General features: G+C 32.1%; 1 protein-coding gene across 1 annotated transcript in view; it reads left to right on the plus strand.

Annotated features, from left to right (window-relative positions):
- The first annotated feature begins 352 nt into the window (after positions 1 to 352).
- The window catches only part of LOC123659154 (integral membrane protein DGCR2/IDD-like), a 42228-nt gene continuing 29435 nt past the window's right edge, over positions 353 to 13145 (plus strand). The window contains exon 1 of the mRNA XM_045594407.1: positions 353 to 422. Coding sequence (XP_045450363.1) covers positions 377 to 422 — 46 coding nt within the window. The 5' untranslated portion in view covers positions 353 to 376. The remainder of the gene's footprint in view (positions 423 to 13145) is intronic.

The raw sequence follows: 13145 nt of genomic DNA on the forward strand, positions 1-13145 counted from the left end.
TATTATTTTGTATTAGTTACATATTTAGACGAAAATACGATTGTCCTTTAGACCTCTCGACTGAAGTAACTCTTCTTTTACTCCATCTAACTTACAATATATCTCTCTCTCCAACTCCTGTTCGCCTCACCCGAGCACATTTTTTGTAACCTTCTCGTCTTGCATTCATTACCTTACTCCCCAAGTCATGCGTGCTTATAGAACTTTTACTTTAATAAAAAATATGAATTAGGTAATTATATTTCATATAAAACGTTGCATATAATGTCGGTAGCTATGGTAAACACAGCTACAACCATGTAAACGGCACGAAGCGCAGTGCCGCATTCGGGGGCGCGGGGTCGGCCAGTCCGCTGCGGCCGGTGAGCTACGCACCATGTCTCGCGCGCTCGCCCTCTTGCTACTACTCGCCACGATCGCCGGTGAGTAACTGACATAACTATTAACTAACACGAATTATAAGTTCAAATATATTTTAAATTCGAACGCGATTTTTCTAAATGGCATAAGCTTTTTTTACGGTCAATGTGTTTTTTTTTTTGTTTTTCGTTTCCGACCAGTGTTTTTGTTTGTTTTACATTGTTGAAGTGTTGAAAGTTTGTTGTAATTATAATTGATGTTACTGTTATTATAGTGTTGTATTAAATTAACTAAATTATATTCATATTTTCTGTCAATTTAAAAGTTGATTTGTATAAATGTTTTTAAAAATGTAAATAAAATAATATTTTATCTGTGTAAAATATTATAATATAATGAGAATAGAAAGGGGTAAGTATGTGCCTATATGGCAGACAAGCGGATGACACCTCTTCAAATGAATGGACGTTGAAGTGTTACTCCACGCGATGCGGGTTAACGCATACTCGCCGCAGTGAGGGTTGGAAAAAAAAGTTTAAAATAATAGAGCGCTAACACAAAGAAAGTTTTGTATATAGTTTTAAATTTCCTTCGTTCTAGTTATAGGATACTGCTGTACTTTTTTTTTAATTGTGCCTCACTATGATAATAATTTAATAAAATAATAATAATAGAGAACTGCCTAAGGAACTGAATAAGTGAGGAAAGAATTTGAAATTTGCTTCCTGAAGTAGGTAGGATATAATCTTTATAGTGTAAAAAATACTATAACAGGCTTTAAATCACAGATTATATTGTTTACAGATTATACTGTACATCAAAACTCTTTGACTAGAGCTTTTAACTAAGAGCTTTTTTGAATAAAGAAATGTACAACATTCCTACAGACGAATACTTTTTGACACGCAGCCATAGCTCATAAATAACTTTTACTAATTAGCCGTATAATATTTTTACTTTATGGCGTATAATGTCATTCTCGGCAATACACCTATTCGAGATTGTATCTCCCACCATTATAAAGTGAATTTAGCGAGATTACGAGATAAGGGATATCTCGATAAGTTATGCTTCTTCTACTTGATTTAGTATTACGAAAACATTATTTGTAAGAGTCAAATTAAGATATTATATTGAAATTAAAAGTATAATTCGGTTATATAATTATTTTTTAATATGTACGATTTTTTTTTTGTGTTACCCACACATTAGGAATTCTAAACATTTTTGAATATCATATCAAAAATTGACCGCTCCAGCGGGATTCGAACCCGCGTCTCCGACTGACCGTGTCGGTGTTATTATTTTTTGTAATGGACTATAGTCTTTTGTTCTTATAAGCTTTTGCGAATTTATGGACTGTGTTTATTTCTTAACTTTTTTAATAATCTATAAAAGATATTTTTCTATATTTAAATAAAAAAAATATTTCAGTAATGTTGACGTGATCTATCAATCTCTAACATTGCGTGACAATTATCTTGTTGTTTGTTAAGCCTTTTGAAATACCATTGCTAACTAAGCTTAATTAAGCGAACTAAACGCTGAAAAAATATTTCTGTATTTATTTATTTATTTATAAAATACCAACAAAATATACACCATATTTCTAGTACATCATACAATAACAGTAAAGTCTGAGTGTAACTTTAATTACTGGTGATAACTATATAGTGTGCATATACTTTTAGAACAGTCAGTTAAAAACGTCCTAAGCAGATCTCTTCTAGTGTTCATTTTCTTGTTCTGACGGTCATGAAATTAATTATTTCTGGAAGCATTTGCAGTTATATAAATATTTATTTCTGGTCTAAATTTCTCACGGTTGATCTCTTTTTCTTGTCATAACCTGATAACGGGCACTCTTGGTACAGAAACACCAACTTGCTGTTATAGCTAATATTTCTATGTAGAGATGGTATTTCCTATAGATGGTATTTCCTGTGGGACAGAACATTTTATGAGTAACTAAACAGCAAGACAAGTTTTAACCGTTTAGTATAGAGTAGGACTTTATTAACCGACATAAAAGAGGAGGTTCTCGATTCGACTGTATTTTTCATGTGTGCTAAATCATAACTTTTTAGTGGGTGTACGTACGATTTTAATTTTTTAATTAAATTCGAAAGCTGGTACTGGTGGTCCTGCTTAAATTTCATTGAAATCTGACGAGTGGTAGGTACTATTTGATTGACTATTTTTGAAGTGAAAACTTTTTTATTTTTTCTGACTTACGTTTTAGTACTTATCGATAAAAATCAAAAGTATTATATCAAAAAAATTATTATTTTTTTTTCGTTTGTGAGCAAACACAATTATTAAGCCCAGCAGTGGAGTATTTACACATATTTCGATCCAGTCAAGTCTATATCCCAAGTCATCCTAACTACCTTAGTCAGTTTCAAGTCATTAGCCGACCTTTGTGCATAATGTATGGCTCGTGAACCTTTTCAATTGGAAGTCCCTCATGTCGTCGAGTGCACTCACTTGCTTGCATATTTGATGAGAATCTGCGGAGTGACACGGTTGTTACGCAAGTGATATTATGGTCAGGTTCGCTAGATGAATCACGTGGTTTTATCTGCTTTTTTTACCGCGCGAGTTTCGACTCTATACGACAATAAAGGATTCAATGTTTTAAATATGGGAAAAGAAGTAATCACATTTTCTTTAAAATTTAAAAATGGCGCTTGATAATGAATGATTTGTGAAGTTATTCTCGCGTTTGCTACAACTTAATGTAACAATATAATTTAATGTAACATTAGTAAAGGAAAATAGTTTAATTCGAAACATTATAAATATAAAATCGAAACATCTAGAAACAAATGCAGATGAACAAAGAGAGAACAGAATTATGAAATAAATAATAAAACCATAAAATATAAAATTGTGCTATGATAAAAAGCGTAAACCGCAATATTCTAGAACAGGAATGACTTTCAATAGTCTTAGCTAATATGGATGATAAATTTTATTTTATTTAATTTTATTATATAAGAAGCCAACACAGTGTTTGTTATTTTTTTTAAATCATCAAAAAAATAAATTGTTTCCGAGCTTATAGGTAACAAAAGAGTTATCTTTGTAAATGTCACAAATTAACACTCAGTAATACAAACATACAAACAATACATACACAAACATTTGAATGTCTGCGGAATCCCGCGGTTGTTATGCAAATGAAAATTCGGTCAAATAATTTACAGCCTCAGCGGACTCAATTGAGTTTACTGTGTTAAAATATATTGTTATTCGTGTAAGATAATATCTAATTAATACAAAATAAACAGAATAGGTACTTTTTGTTGAAACACAAGTTGCAGAATCTATTTAGTTATTAATGTAATTGATTTTTTTTTTCTTGTACTAGCCGTTTCGACGGACTTCCTGTATTGTGAACGACACATAGTAAATGTGTAAACAAATGTATATACTGCAATCGTCTCTAGGAACCACACGAACACAAAATTACTTGAGAGTGTGTAGTTCAGTGTTGTGTTGATCTTCTGCAATGTTTTGGTATTTTCCCAGTAAGGCTACTTTAAATTTAAAGCAAGATATTTCCTGCTATGTCCTCAATATATATTTTTAAGATTTATACATGAAATTAAAAAAGAAAAATAATAATAGAAAAAAAAATCGATGAAAATTTGCGAAAAAAGAAAGAAAAAAAAAACTAAATATTAAAAAAAGAAATCAACATTATTTAGGATTTTTTACAATAGATTACATTAGACACTAAGCGAAATGTTAATGCTAAAAATGAAACTGTATTTCAGAACATAAATATATTACAGTATATAAGGGGTTATTCTTTTGAGGAGGCTTGTACCCAAGGGGGTCCACATTAGGAGATTAAATTGCATTTAACTATAGTAGATTTACTATTCTGAAAGGAATTAAATAAAGCTATAAGCTATTATTGTTATTATTAACATTTATTCAAAGAGTCTTATCGCAATGATTCTATCAATAGTACATAGCATAAATCGTTAATGCGTTCAGTCACTATGACAACTGCGTAACTATTTTAGTAACACAGGGATGAATGTATAGCAGAAACCCCAGTACATAAACGCAGAAGACATGTACATCATTTGTAGACAAACATAGTTTTCCGTTGTATCCACATTATTTATAAAAAAGATCAAAGTACAACAGGAACTATCTTATATAAATCCAACCGACTAGGGAAGTACCTGGACTTAACAGAAGACCAAATCCAAGCGATACTGCTGTCGAGTAACGTTGTCTTCCTGTGGTGAGTTAGGTTGTTTTAAAGCCTACTTGAATAAAGTAGAAGTTGGATTATGATTTTTTTCACTTCGTCGTAAAACGTATACATACTTTAACTTCCGCTGTAAGCAATTAAAAACGCAAATTGAATTCAAACGAACATTACTATGAATATTTAATAGTAACCGTCCCAGGCTTAGCGCGCACAGCGGAATAAATACTGCGGTTATTTTACGCACCGTTACGTACGCTTAATACTTTTTTTTTAATAATATACGCTCAACGGCCCGCAGCAGGATTTTGTCGTGTGTTGGGAGTTCGGAAATACACACAATAACCACAAACACCCAAACCACGACAAACATCTATATTGCCAATACAAATAATTGTCATGTGCAGAGATCGAACCCGCGGTCGTTAGTGCAACAGCCAATACTGTAACTGCTGTACCAACACTTCGTCAAAATATGATACTTATATAAATCATACTAAGCTTCACAGCCATGCTAGGAGCCAGAATCTTTCATTAAAATATTAATCATTTTATGTAATGAATAGAGGTACAAAATGTCTGCGTTAGGTGGCGTATTGAAATTGTAGTAAGTGCGTATGCGTTTTTGGTAAACCGCAAATTGCAGTGCGCGTTGGCTCCGAATTGTTCTTTTTATCGGTATTTTACGTCAATACCACGTTGCATGACTGAAGGCCGACCCTGATTATTAAACATTATTAAATGTTTAAACTGACCGTCGCGTACAAACCTTTATAGTTAATCTATTAACAGTTTATACTAATTACTTCTTGAAAAAATATGACAAAAAATTGTATAAATAAAGTTGTTAATGTCTCCTCGTTGAGAAGAAATGAAATGGTGTGTTTGTGTGTGTGTGTGTGTGTGTGTGTGTGTGTCAGCTCCGACACGCGACTTAAGTTTACACTTTAACTACCGTTATATTTAATATTAATTGAGATAGAACACAGCAGGACATATGCTCCTCAAAATATGAAGCAGCCCGACTGGGGTAGTACCTCGACTTTACAGAAGATCACAGCAAAATAATACTGTTTTCAAGCAGTATCGTGTTCCTGTTGGTGAGTAAGGTGACCAGAGCTCCTGGGGGGATTGGGGATTGGGTCGGCAACGCGCTTGAGATGCTTCTGGTGTTGCAGGTGTCTATAAGCTATATTTATCTCTTTCTCGCAATAGACATTGCACGATAAAACGTCACTCTCGAGGCAGGTCTCAGCGTTACTGTTTTTGTATTTTTACTTGTCATATTTTTTTTTTCATAGCACAGGCATAATTTTTTTTTATATATTATTTATTTTATAATTCTAGATCCAGAATGACAGTATTTCGTGTCCAAATAAAATATTATTCATATAAATGTATTGTAATATTTTTAATGTGCAATTTTTTTTATAATTTTTCAAATCGATATAACTATAAAAAGCAGATATATTTACCAATTATATCTAAAAAAAGCATTGAACAAAAAGCTTTTTATCTAGACGCCTCAATGTCGAAATTATGCTTCGTAATCATGATATATGCGCGTGATCGTGCTACGTTGCTACGGGACTACGACGCTACGAGCCGATTCTACGAATATTTCCAAAGTTATGAACGGATTACGCCTTTTGGCATGTAGCGAGCATGCGTTCAGTTATGTGTACATTGAAACGCGTTATTCGTACGTACTTAGTGCGTGACTAACATTGCTAAATTACTTGTAGTAGAACGCGCCGACTATATTTACATCTTATGTATAAAAGTTTTCTTCTAGAACTGGTCGATAGATTTTTTTTATAAATACTGAAAGGCAATACTTTTTCAATCGTTTGATTAGTTTTAAAACCATTCAATTTTATAATACGAAGTAGGATAACTTGCATTTTTTTTCTCTACGTTCACTGGGCTAGTCCTAACTTGCCAGTCGGTCGACGCAAAATATTAAGCAACATATTTCCCACTATGTCCTATCTAAACAAAAATGATTTTTAAAGGAGTTAAATTCATTTAAAGAATTTTAATTAAAGGCATGGTTCATTAGTGTAACAATGATTTGCTATTATTTGCGTGACTCATCTTAGCAACACAGAATAATGAATATTTAGGAGAAACCCTAATATATAACATTCAAAAAATGGGTCTTCAGATATTTTTTATTATATTTATTAACAGCTATATTGCTAGAGCAGCCCGTCTGGGAATGTACCTAAACTTTACAGAAGATCACAGCTAAATAATACTGCTTTCAAACAGTGTTGTCTTCCTGTGGTGACTAAGGTAGCCAAAGCTCCTGGAGAAGGTCAGGGGTAGGGTCGGAAACGCGCTTGCGATGTTTCTGGTGTTGCGAGCATCTATAAGCCTAACTAGTTGTATAAAAAATATTAAAAGTAGAGAACTCCGTTCACTCTACTCTATGTAAACAATAGCGTGACACTTGTAACTTGTAGCCCGCTCAATGTCACGCACTAACATGTTTCCGATTGAAGCCGTTTAAGGTAAGATCGTTTACGATTTATCTTAATTTATTTATTTATTTTATTTATTTATTAATAGATTTGTTTCACCCTTTTGCACACCACAAGTAATTGTTATGTATAACTGATGCGTAACAAAGTTAATTATTCAAGTTTATTAAGTAATGAATATTACAGCGTTTAAATAAATAATTATACTTTACGATGACGTGTGTGTCACAAGGTTGTTTCTAAGCTAGGTAACATAATGCTTGATAGAGAATACGTAGGTGCATAGTTACAATACAATCGTTTGTTAATTTTGTTCGTCTACGTTGTATTACTTGTCGATGAAGTCGAAGTCGGTTTTTTTCGTTTGCCAGTAAACACAATTGTAATTAAATATTTTTATACTCTTCTGAATATGAAACACACGAAAGAAATATAAAAAGAACTGTCTAGGTAAATAAAGTTTATGAAAAGCAAGTCCTCAAATCTGATTTTCCTCATTAAAACGTCTCACTCTAACAGCACTTAGAACATTTAAAAGTGTAACATCATAAATCCTTTCCTGTGACTTTATTTGTCAGGTCGTTACGTTTCAAAACCATTTCGTGCACCTTCCCACAATTATATATTGCATTTATTTATGTTTTTAGCCGACTTCAAGAAAGAAGGAGATTCTCAAGTCGACCGTATTTTTTTATCTCATAACTTTTACAGTTTATAATAATTGTTTTATATATATATCCCCCATTTAAATTTGATTATTTTTTCGACTACCTGCGTTGTATAACTTGTCAATAATAGTAATTAACGTCAGTTTTATTTCGTATGCGAGCGAACACGATTATTCACATATTTCTATTTGTCTTGCGCTACTGATTTTTTCTTATTTTAATTAATATTTTTAAACAAGAGCTTTATTCTGATAAACATCATAGTGGGCGCTCTTAAGGATGCTAGTCGCGTGTCGCAGCTGCCACGCACACTTTTTTATGTATATCTTATGTCATATAGTTTGTACAGTTGTCTGGCCTATATAAGCATTTGCCATATTGCAGGGTCGAACTCGTGACCAGTAAGAGTATTAATATATTGCCCGATTTTGTAATCACAGCGTCAATCCCCTCTCTACTATATTTTTTTTGTAAATTAATTTGGAAATGTATTCAACACTGGCCGAAGCGAACTTCAAGTCGACATTTTTTTTTTCATTAATTCGTCGTATTTTTTTTTCAAACATTGTCCTGAAAATAACGAACACAAATTTAGAGAATTATTCCATTTGATGTGGTCGTTCAAAAGTTATACGCGTATTACACATTAAGGCTATTTATTCTTTTCATATAAAGATTATATGCTTAATGATTAAAGACAAGATGTGCCACTTTACATAAAATTTTAAATTTTGTTAGCTAAGATACTTTTTATAATTAAAGTAAGGGTAAGGGATTTTTAGGTGATATATTATCCATGAAAAGCCGTTAATCACGCTCTTGAACATGAGTTGTCAGTGTCAAAAAGCCATGCGTCACTCTCGGTATTAAATTAAAAACTTATCTAACTAACACAAAAAAATAATGTGTCTTCTATAATTCTACCGTACTGTGGTTTTATATGTTTTTTTTTTTTTTTTTTTGTTTTCTATCCATTTGAAATACTTTAAATTAGTTTCAAAAAATTAAAGTTTCTGATACATAATTGATATTTATATAATTGATACATCTCTGTATACTGTTTCCATACAAGCAATATCTGATTTAAAGTTAAAGTCAAATATGTATCTACGATTTTATTTTTCTGTTACCCACACATTGGGAATTCTAAACACCGACACGGTCAGTCGGAGACGCGGGTTCGAACCCCGCTGGAGCGGTCAATTTTTGATATGATGTTCAAAAATGTTCAAATATGTATGCTATGCTATAATAACATCATATATTATACATCCAATAATTCCCCCCCCCCCCTCTCCTGCTATAATGTAAAATAAATAAATCAACATTAAAATAGTGCTGCACTATTTCTAGAATTACAGTTAAAATTGATGGTACCAAAATTTTACCAAATATATGACCAAAGGGGTTCATAATTTTAAACGATTTATTATATATTTTTTAATTTATTTGTTTATCATCACTACCATCTACATTTCACGGCCTTGACATGATTTATATTATACACAGAGAACGATTTTTAATTCATCCTATTCGGAATTGGCAAGAGAAACAGATATTCGGTCCAGTTTTTGGCTTAAATTCGAATTTCATTTAAATTTATGAATTAAAATACTGTAATGGAAGTTTTTGAACGGTCGAATATTGATTTTAGCTTTGATATGACATATAAGATAAAATTACGTTTATTAACTACGCCACTTCTGGTTTTTATCCATATCTATAAAAATAAATCACCATTTTACCATTACCATAGTAGGCGCATAATTTTTTTTCTTTGTAAATATGTCAATTCTTTTTGTTATTTTCTTTTAAAAAACCTTGTCCTGATTATAAAAAATGGTAATTAAATGAATTCCACAATGTTAACTGAGGTAGGAGGAGGGAGGCACAGCTGGAAATTTCCAGCTCAAAATCTGGATCAGCCCGACTGGAGAACTACCTCGACCTTTTACAGAAGATCACAGCTAAATAATACCGCTTTTAAGCAGTGTTGTGCTCCTGTTGGTGAATAATTTAGCCAGAATTCCTGGAGTAGGGTCGGCAACGCGCTTGCGATGCTTCTGATGTTGCAAGTGTCTATAAGCTACGGTAATCGCTTACCATCAGGTGAGCCGTAGGCGTTTGTTTATCGATCTAGTTTTTAAAAATTTGGGGCTTTTTGAATTTGAAAAATTTGGGGCCTTCGTTGGAAAATTATGCTCATACATACATTTTGGTGATGCATATTTGGGTTTTATTCTTACTTTTATATACAAAGATTTAAGAAAATCAGAACTTGTTTTTAATGTTTATTCTTGCGCTACTTAACGTCCTTAAAAATACCTCCTGAAGCATTTATCAAAACTAAAACCAGTTACAATTTGAACCCTGGTCGCATAACATACAAAACTAAAATAATAGCTATTCATATAAAACGCCGGTAAAATTTCAAGAGCAATCAAAACAACAACACAAAGCAATTTTTAATACCGTAATTTTCATATCGCTTTTGATATTTTGGCAAAATTTTGTCGAAATTCTTATAAAAGAATCTGGCTCCACCGACTTGGCAAACTTACTATTATCTGAAGTATGAATTAATAACAACCTAATTTCAAAGGACATGTTTCACTACCAGACAAAGAAGTTTTATGACATGGAAAATGTCCCATAATACATATATGAAAACTTTTGTTAGCTTGTTACTTCAATAATAGGACAGGAACAGGCGTTCCTGTTTTTATATTGTTTTAGTAGCTGTACCTACGTCTTCATCCGTGAAATAGTGATTTTGGATAGCATTTTTTGGAACATCTTATGGTTTATTTTGGGTTATAAGCACCGTTATGTTATGTTCAACGTGATTCTTTAAATTGGAATAATTTTTTTATTTATGAACTGATTGACATGAAATAAGCACTAAATTTTAAGTGTGACTTACTACAATATATTACTGAACGGCATCTAAATCAGATTAGCTCTTTCTGAGATTAGCGTGCACAAACATATTAAATTTACATTTTTATTATATATATTGATTATAAAATATCCTGCTAATACTAGGAATGCGATAGTTTGTGATGACTTATGGATATTTTTTACTCTAATGAAACTTGATCTTTCTTATCTATACATATAATAAAATGGTAGGAAAGTCAAAACTGTACATTGAATATTTTTTTAAAAGAATACTTGGGGTGTGATCTGCAATCGATACCGAAGCCAAAAATATAGTTTTTAGAATTTTTGTCTGTTTCTCTGTTTGTATGTATGTCCGAGATAAACTCAAAAAGTACCGCATGGATTTACTTCTTTGGCACGAATATTATTAAAAAGTCGGGTCAACATATAGGCTACATATTATCATGCTATCATCACCTACCGGGAACGAGCAGTGAACCTTTATTTCCTCAACGCATTCTGTAACAACGTGTAATCTAACGATGCATATTTGAATGTTGTTGTTATTATGTTAATAACCATGCTATATAAGCTAGCTTCACACTATAAAAATCACGCAATATAAGTAACTAAGCAGTAACATGATCTAATGAATATAAGTAGACAAGACAATTTTAAAGCAGCGCCACTTATGAGATTTTTCTGTAGATATGAAATATAAAGAAGAAACGGGTACTAAACATTTTTGAATATCATATCAAAAATTGACCGCTCCAGCGGGATTCGAACCCGCGTCTCCGACTGACCGTGTCGGCGCTCTAGCCAATTAAGCTATGGAACGATGTACCCGCTCGAGCGAAATTTTTGATATGATGATTTTTATTTTCGGTTTAAGCGAACCGTGGCGCCGTCTATAGTGAGTTCTTTACAGAGACCCGTAACTATTCAAAGTTTCATATTACAATGAAAATCTTTGACACGGTTCGCTTAAACCGAAAATAAAAATCACATAGGTTAACATGGCAGCTTTCGTTTTTTATATCCTTTTTATGTATATATATATATATATATATATATATATATATATATATATATATATGTATATGTATATGTATATATATATATATATATATGTGTGTGTGTGTGTGTGTGCGCGCGCGCGTTTGTATAAGACGCATTATTAGAGATAACTAAATATTTCATTATAATAATAATATTCTTTATTGCACACCATTAAAAGATACAAACAAAAGTAGTATAATTAGAGGAAGATGTACAAATGCGGTCTTATCGCTAAAAGAGCGAGAGACAACCTTTGGGCACCATTTACTGATCAGATTTTGATCAAATTTAAAAGGGACCACATGACAAGTACCAGCAGGTTGGCGAAAGTTTTGTCAAGTAAATGCGCGTTATTAAAGATAACTCAAAAACGTATTTGTTAGAAATCGATTAAATTTAAATGGGACCTCATGATAAGCACCACATTTCGATTAAAAAAGAATCATCGAAATCGGTCCACCCAGCAAAAAGTTATGAGGTAACGAACCTCAACAAAATATAGTAGAGTTCAGAACGTTCTCCTTTTGAGAAGTCTGTTAAAAATGCAATTTTGTCGCTAAAACATTGATCTCTTCAGACAACCTTTAGCAAAGAACGTGATCAAAGTATAAAGCAACGTACATTTACAAAAAAAAAACACAGTAACATCTGCATACACTCAATATGTTCACGTAAAGAAGAAGATACGCAAATTTTCTCAAATTTCAGTCCATAAGGATTCTTCTACAGTGTCGTAAGAAAACTTAAGAAAATAGATGAACGATTCTGGTAAAATGAATTTCAAGTTACGGCGTGGACGAGTTAAATAGCGATTTATATATAATGAAATAATTTTTGCCATTATAAATAATAGTCGACGCCAAGTAGTCGTAATTCGAGCTTAGTTAATTTAAATTATAAGTTTAAACATCATCAAGGTTCTGTTATCAAAGACTATGCTTTTATAATTATAAACACAAGAGTAGGTATATATGCGTGTGTGTTTCAAATACATGGTAGTGTGTGTTGTGTTTTTTATTGATTAAATTTATTTTATATGCATAATTAAAAAAATATTAGCATTCTACACTCCTTATCTATATAAACTATAAGTGTGCGAAGTTTCGTACTCCTCCGTCCACGCAATTTTCGTAAAAAGGGATATAAAGGTTTTGCTTCACGTAATAATATAACTATAAGCTACTATATATAAGCTTTATAATGAAGATAGTAAATGAGCAATTGAGCGTACGTCTGTCTATTCATATTATTTTTAGTTGTTAACAAAGAAAGCTCGCCAGTCACCCAGTCTACAGCGCAGTTCAAGTAGCTAGCGAGAATCTCTGCTTTTAAGGTCGCGCGTTGAAAGCGTCATAAACAACTACAAAAAAGACTAGTATTCTATATTTATTTGATACTTAACGTATATACTTCACAGTTTCGTTTGCATGTGTTTGATTCTAGTTAGATTTTTAG

The sequence above is a fragment of the Melitaea cinxia genome, chromosome 13, assembly GCF_905220565.1.
Source record: "Melitaea cinxia chromosome 13, ilMelCinx1.1, whole genome shotgun sequence".
NCBI classification, from domain to species: domain Eukaryota; kingdom Metazoa; phylum Arthropoda; class Insecta; order Lepidoptera; family Nymphalidae; genus Melitaea; species Melitaea cinxia.